General features: G+C 41.0%; 1 protein-coding gene across 1 annotated transcript in view; it reads left to right on the plus strand.

The window, feature by feature from the left end:
• Positions 1 to 7,719, plus strand: part of LOC109487504 (26S proteasome non-ATPase regulatory subunit 2-like) — a 16,726-nt gene that overhangs the window by 3,064 nt on the left and 5,943 nt on the right. The window contains exons 3-14 of the mRNA XM_019791499.1: positions 275 to 435; positions 808 to 929; positions 1,483 to 1,707; positions 2,447 to 2,605; positions 2,836 to 2,980; positions 3,441 to 3,501; positions 4,199 to 4,351; positions 4,786 to 4,892; positions 5,438 to 5,565; positions 5,856 to 5,943; positions 6,584 to 6,746; positions 7,299 to 7,400. Coding sequence (XP_019647058.1) covers positions 841 to 929; positions 1,483 to 1,707; positions 2,447 to 2,605; positions 2,836 to 2,980; positions 3,441 to 3,501; positions 4,199 to 4,351; positions 4,786 to 4,892; positions 5,438 to 5,565; positions 5,856 to 5,943; positions 6,584 to 6,746; positions 7,299 to 7,400 — 1,420 coding nt within the window. The 5' untranslated portion in view covers positions 275 to 435; positions 808 to 840. The remainder of the gene's footprint in view (positions 1 to 274; positions 436 to 807; positions 930 to 1,482; positions 1,708 to 2,446; positions 2,606 to 2,835; positions 2,981 to 3,440; positions 3,502 to 4,198; positions 4,352 to 4,785; positions 4,893 to 5,437; positions 5,566 to 5,855; positions 5,944 to 6,583; positions 6,747 to 7,298; positions 7,401 to 7,719) is intronic.

Here is a 7,719-nt window from a genome sequence, read left to right on the forward strand (position 1 = left end):
CTGGAGGAACTGGAGCCAGAATTCTGGAGAATTCTGCAGAATTGGGTTAATTTCCAAGGGGTCACTGATGGCTACTATGTATTTCTTTATATCATTTTACCTATATCTTAGAATATTAGCCCATCTAGATGTACATGTAAGGTTACGTGCTGAGATATGGGAATTAGTCCGGAATTAAACTGGACACTGTTACCAGTTAAGCTGATTTCTCAACAGATGGGCATTATAAGGAGAAGAAGAATCTGTTTTTCATAGAACCATTCTTGTTATACAGGAGAGTAACACCAAGCTGTACAAGCCTGCCCTGGAGTCCCTGAGGAAGATGATTCGTGAATCCACCAGCTCCATGACATCAGTCCCCAAACCTCTCAAGTTCCTCCGTCCTCACTACAACACTCTCAAGACTGTGTACGACAAGATGCAGGGGGAAACAAGGTGATGGGTACAGTCCTTTCTCAAGTCCACAGCACTTAAAATGTTGTTCCATCCTTACATTGTATGGGAATCTGTTTCCAGTGCCTCTGTGTATCTTAGTTATTGGGGGGAAGGACAGGAGTGATATGAAATATAGTTCAGAGGTGGTAAAATTAGTCAATTTATCAACTTGGGCCGCTGACAGATATTCCCGCAAAATTGTCTAAATTTACAGCTATTACTGTAATTTTCTGATTTTTCTTAAAATCCAGTCTCTCAATCCTGTCAAAAAAAAATCTATATTTCAATAGATAGAGTGTTATTTACAGTCATTGATCAAGAATATGTTGTTTTGCTATACTGACAGTTTCATGTTTGTGCTCTTGTACACAGCGTTTCTGTGCAGATATTGTGTCTGTGCTTGCGATGGTGAACAGTGACCAGAGAGAATGTCTGAAGTTCCGCATGCTAGGATCTAAGGAAGAGCTGGGGTCATGGGGACACGAATATGTCAAGTAAGTAAAGTGACTTCAAGTCCATGTCCTTAGCATAAGATATGAGAGTCCAAAAAGTGCCACCTACTGAGAGAAGGTAGTACTACAGCATGTCATAATGTTTACTTCCTTGGTCAGGCACATCATTGTTTTGCTGTTTGAAAAAAAATCATAAGATGTACTATCTACGATATGGATCAACTGCAAATTGGTCTCGGATGGGTCATAAATCTGGAGGTCCTATGTTAATGGAGAGACACACCTAATATAAAGCACATTTAAGATCCACCATACTAATTGAAAACAGTAGGGTTCTTCCAGGTGTTAGTAGATCAAACCTTACTGTTTGGTCTCCGAGTAAAGATTTGAAAAGGTGATGGTCACTTCTTACGTCAATCCTTCCACAAAAGCAGTAAACGTAAAAAAGAAGAATATCTATATTTATTTATTTTATTTATTGTTTATTTCAGGCTCAATGGCCCATAGCACAGACAGACAACATTACACAAACACATCTAAAATAAAACATCTAAGTGGGTATAAGTAGATAAAACGCCTTGTGTCCTTTTTCCAGACACCTTGCCTCAGAGATCGCTACAGAGTGGCAGGAGGTTGGAGAGGATGACACGTCTCGCAGGGATCAGCTGATCACGCTGGCGAAGGAGATCGTCCCATACAACATGCAGCACAACGCCGAGGCCGACGCCTGTGATCTGCTCATGGAGATAGAACGTCTGGACCTGCTGGAGAACTATGTGGACGAGAGCATGTACCAACGGGTCTGCCTGTATCTCACAAGGTAGGAACGTTTGCTGCCCTAAAGGTAGTCTTGTCTAGTAGTCTAAGGTTCTGGGTTTGAATCCCTAGTACTGGTAGGCTCCAATGATGTGTCCTTGGGAAAGGAACTTAACACCTATTACAACAGCATGTACCAACGGGTCTGCCTATACCTCACCAGGTAAGACAGTCTGACATACTGCTAAACAAACAAACAAACCAGTCTGGCCCAGGTTTTAAAGGTGGTGTTGTGGTGAGGGAAGAGTTGTAGATAGAATGGCTGGACCTGCTGGAGAACTATGTGAATGAGAGCATGTATCAACAGGTCTGTCTGTATCTGACAAAGTAGGCTTCAATTGTTACCTATTAGCCACAATGTGGTTTGAGCATAGGGGCCTCCTATGTTGTAATTTGGACCCTCTATGCTCTGATTTAGTAGTATCATGACACACTGTTAGGTGGTCTTGGACTAGGTTATTGACTTAGAATCTAAAGGCAAGCAGTGCAGAATCTGATTTTAAATCTCTAGCAGGCCCTAACGTGCCCTTTGGAAAGGCACTTTGCACCTATTTCCTCACTCAATCATCTCAGGAGAAAATGAGTACCTAGCTTTGGTTAGGGATGGGACAGGTTTTAGAAGAGCCACACCTCAAGCATATTAAAGAACCCACCTGCCTTGGTAGTCCATTGTAATCGAAGTTGACCCACTGAACTTATGGAAAAGACTCAGACTGACTTTGTTTCATTCTGTCCCCTCCCAGATGTGTGGAGTACGTACCAGAGCCAGAAGACGCCGTGTTGTTGAGAACTGCCCTCAACATTTTCCGCAAGTTTAACCGCTACCCTGAGGCCCTGCGCTGCGCTGTGAAACTCAACGACACAGAACTCGTGAAAGACATCTTCACAACATGTAAAAGAGGGTGAGTTACTTAACTTTACTTCTAGACCTCCTAGCAGCTCTTTTATGAACTGCAGAGGCATTTTTGATACAGACTTAAAAGTAAGAAGAAAAAATTTTAATAAGAATTCACTTTTGCAAGAAAGGACATATTGTTTGTTTGTTTAACTGTTTTTTTGCAGGTTGGTACAGAAACCGATGGCATCTATGTTGATGAGGACAATTTGTTTATTGTTTGTTTGTTTACCCCAGGTTGGTACAGAAACAGATGGCGTTCATGTTGGGCAGACAGCAGGTGTATGTAGAGTTACCAGAAGAGCTGGAGGATTATGATGATCTGATGGAGATCATGTCCAACGTTCACCTAAACAATAACTTCCTGGCTCTGGCTAGAGAGGTACAGTAAAGTTCTTGTGAGGATATACTAAGAAAAATGTTACTCAGACATTTCAGTGGCAATTTAAATTTTGCTAATGAATTTTCTACCTTTTTTCATTGGCAATTTTGTGTGGCAACTCTTGATAGTTCAGAAAACATTTTTTCTTTTTACCCTTCTCAAACTTGGTTATGTGAGACGATAGATTGTCCAGACTAACCTGAAGTAGTGACCCTACACATTAGCACACACTACCTGTTTGTGTGTCTGGCTAGCAAAAGGTTGGGAGGTTGTTCCAGTTTTCTTGGGGTCACAATATGAATCACATTCTTTTCTTCGTTGTGTTTCTTTGCACTCTGACATTCAAGTGATTGATTTTTTGTAACATGTAACTCTCAACTGTGAAAATAAATGAATTAACAGTACTACAACTGCATGGCATGAAAATATAAAACATTGTTCAACTTTTCAATTTTTTCAGTTGGACATCATGGAGCCCAAAGTTCCAGAAGACATCTACAAATCTCATCTGGAGTCGACCAGTGAGTTCTAGTGAATTCCTAAACCTTTAGTCTTTCCAACCATATTGTCCCCAAATCCTTGTGAATTTGGTTCTTACCATCAAAACCCTTCTCCAATCCCTGATACCTAAGTCTGTGGCACATCTGATCTAAGATTGAGAACCTGTGTGCCAGAGGTGCCCAGTTTCAATCCTGCCATTTTTCCAGGATGTACTGTAGCAGGGTCAGGGGGCTTCAGGCATGACAGGAGGAATATGTTCATCTAACAGGCCTCGTTCATCATGTTGGACAGACATGTACTGTAAAACAGCACTGCTGTAAATTAGCACTAGTACTGGCCTTGAGTGTGGAGTTTGGCCAACAAGGGGCAATGGCAATGTTGTATCAGGCAACCTGTTTATCTTGAGCCATGCATATCAAACCCCGGATTTTTTTGGAAAAAATTTCTACTAAAAAAATAAATCTTTATTTTATTTAATGGTAGACAAGTGATTTTTAACCTAAAATTCTTTTAAAAAAGAATGATATTCTTTAAATTTAAAAAAACGTTTTTTTAGCAAATTATTTTATTTTGTTTAATCTTATTTTTTCATCATGTTATATTTTGTTTCTTTCAAAATCATAAAAACCACATATTTGTGTCTCATTTAGAATGAAAGATAACAAACGTTGTTGAATATCAAATTTATTTTTTTTAAAACCTTCCTCTATTTTCCAGGACCAGGTTTTGGAGCGAGCGGTGCCCAGGTGGACTCAGCGAGACAGAACCTAGCCTCCTCGTTCGTTAACGGGTTTGTTAACGCGGGGTTCGGTCAGGACAAACTCCTGATGGAGGATGGGAACAAATGGCTGTACAAGAACAAAGAACATGGTGAGGCAGGGGTCATCGACCCCAGGTGACCTTTTGGAATGGGTCACTGACCTTTATTGACCTTTTAATGCTTTGCAAAAGAAATCCATAAGGACTTAAGGACTTCAATTTCTTTTCTTGGTTCACAGGGATGTTATATATTTTGTGAAAGTTCGAGAACCAACAACAAAAATTTGTCTGTACCTTTTCAGATGTCTGAAAACTTCACTTAGTCTAGTAGTTAGTATAGAATTTTTGAAATTTCTCTGACCAAAATCCACTATAAAAATTATGACTGGGATACCATGGTATCATATAAGGGCCTTAATTAAACCGTACAAAATTGACATTAAGCTGTATAACATATTTAGAGTTTCCAAATTACTGCTATCTATCTAAATTCCAACAGTTTAAACACAAAAAGTCTGAATTTCCATATTTTGCCCCCCCCCCAGGTATGATGAGTGCGACAGCGTCCCTGGGTCTGATCCTACTGTGGGATGTGGATGGAGGACTGACACAGATAGACAAGTACCTCTACTCTTCAGAGGACTATATCAAGGTTAGAGCCACCATAAGATTTCATTATACTGCTGGGTTCTGTCCAACCTGAACTTTGCTGCTGAATTTTCTGCACATCTACATGTATGTTCATGACTTCACAAAACATCACACGGCAAATGTCTGCTGCTTTGGGTTACTCAGGTCAGGTACTCAGGTTGGGTTACTACTAACAGTTGTTTCAACTGTTATACAGCAAAATCATCCTTTTCATCCACTGCTGCAAAATTGGAACGACTTCCAGTAATCTACAGACTGATGAATAATCATACTACCTTTGCTTTATTCTCCTGAGTACAGTATTACTTGAAGGTTAGGATCATCGCAGGTTTTGAAGGGAAAGCTTCCATCTTTAACTGGATATTCAGCCCCAATCCCCCATCAACCTTGGGTTTAAAAGATCAGACCTTTATCAGACAGGATTTGGAGTTCAAAGAAGAGGCTGATCTTGCAATTGGAAGAAGATTTAGAGGACATTTCAGGGTTAAGATGTTGCAAAGACCTTGAAGTTACTGTTGTACTGATCTCATACATGTACCTTCCCAGTCCGGTGCCCTGCTAGCCTGTGGTATAGTGAACTCAGGAGTACGTAATGAGTGTGACCCTGCCTTGGCCCTGCTGTCTGACTACATCCTACACAACAGTAACACCATGAGGACTGGGGCCATTCTGGGGTAAGGCACATATATTCACTCATATAGTCAAAAGATAAGAATTTAAAATTCTTGCGAAGTGAGCAACATGTATTGTGTTGAGTGAAAGAGGTAACTTCATTATAGAACCTACCAACATCGATGTTTTAAAGATAAGAAATGGAGGTTTCAATATATCCTTGAATTAATTCATTACTCTGTCTACCTCTCTATGGTAGTCATCAGACTTGCTGCCCACTTTCTGTTGGCCCCTGGCCAGCTCTGGGACCTCATTTCCTGTGTCTGACCTTTTGTGGTGTTCCCTATTCCAGACTTGGTCTAGCCTATGCCGGGTCCAACCGTGATGATGTTCTACAGCTTCTACTGCCTGCCATGGGAGATTCCAAGTCCAACATGGAGGTAGGTCTTCTTTACTGAGTGTTACATACATTTGTACAATTTTTTTCTTGTCAAAAAGCATGTGTTGTAGGATTTTGGTGCCTCACTAACTCACTGGCTATCTGGCTTATTGTCTGTTGTTCCCTGACTTCTGAGGGTTAGACATGCCTAAAGTAGAAATTTTACGGAACAAAAATTTTCCAAATGATGCCAACGATGTGTATTTTCCTGGCTGCCTGATTGCCTGTGGTTCTGGGACTATGTTTTTTCCTAAAATTATCCTGACAAATTGTGTATTTTTTCTTGAATGGTCTTATTCTTAACCACATATATTTTCCGGGCATGTACAGGTAGCTGGAATCACTGCTTTAGCCTGTGGCATGATCGCCTGTGGTTCTGGAAACGAGAAGTGACGTCTGTGATCATGCAGACTCTACTGGAGAAGTCAACAATGTGTGTTTTCCAGGAACTCTGTCTAAACATTTTGTTTTCCTGTACTGTACAGGTAGCTGGTATCACTGCCCTGGTCTGTGGTATGATCGCCTGTGGATCAGGTAATGGAGAAGTGACATCTGTGATCATGCAGACTCTACTGGAGAAGTCAACAATGTGTGTTTTCCAGGAACTCTGTCTAAACATTTTGTTTTCCTGTACTGTACAGGTAGCAGGAATCACTGCCCTGGCCTGTGGCATGATTGCCTGTGGCTCCGGGAATGGAGAGGTGACGTCTGTGATCATGCAGACACTACTGGAGAAGTCTGCGCTGGAACTGAAGGAAACGTACGGCAGGTTCCTGTCCCTCGGACTGGGTCTGCTCTACCTAGGTAAGGACATGTTGTTTGTTTGTTTGTTCATTTGTTTGTATGTAAACGATTGGGACAGAGGCTGCTCTACCTGGGTAAGCACAAGTTTGCATTTGTTTGTTTGTAAACAAAAGTGATCCTTGAAACTGAAGGAATTGTGTGATGTGTTCTTTCCTTTAAGTTTAATGTTCAAAGCACTCCCCCTATCTGAGTAATATGAACATGTATAAATGATGTAAAGAAAGCTTTCTTTCTGCCCCCCTCCCCCTACAAAAAATGTTACTTTAGCCATCATCAGTAAGAATGACCCATCGTTTCTGATGTGTGACCACATGGACATGTGACTTCAATTGTGTTTAAACGTGTCAGAAAGTCTATACTATTCCAGGCCTATCCCCAAGCAATGGAGCAAGGGTGCTCCCCCTCTCCCCAAAATCCTAGAATCTCTCCCAAAATGTTCAAATTTAGGGTTTTCTCTTAGATCAACTGATTAGATAGCACCTCTCCCCTAAAAATTTCTGGGGCGACCCCTGTATTCTCATTCCTAAATTAGATTTTATATTTTCTCCACAGGCCGACAAGAGGCAGTGGAAGTTATCCTGGCATCCCTGGAGGTCCTGTCTGAACCCACCAAGAGCTTTGCCAAAACTCTCATCGACGTCTGTGCTTATGCAGGTGATGTAGAAAATTAGTTCCATCCATTAAGACTTTAAGCAGCAAAGTATAATGCTGACAGCAGCATTAACAAGAGCAAAGCATCTCTCAATGCTGTCTATGTTTAAAAAAAAGTGCCCTCTAGTGGATTATTGCTGCACTGCAAAAAGTTGTATGCTACAGATTGCACAGTTGGCATGAAAGTTCATCTGAGTTGGTAAATTACATTATGAAAAACTTCGACTGAATCACTCAGTCTTCCTCAGCTATCTGACCCAAATGCTTTGGACACGTGATTTTTCCCACGTGTGACGTCAGCAAAGGGTCAAAGGTTGTCTGA

Source organism: Branchiostoma belcheri, unplaced genomic scaffold, assembly GCF_001625305.1.
Source record: "Branchiostoma belcheri isolate BF01 breed outbred unplaced genomic scaffold, Haploidv18h27 scaffold89, whole genome shotgun sequence".
Lineage (NCBI taxonomy): Eukaryota > Metazoa > Chordata > Leptocardii > Amphioxiformes > Branchiostomatidae > Branchiostoma > Branchiostoma belcheri.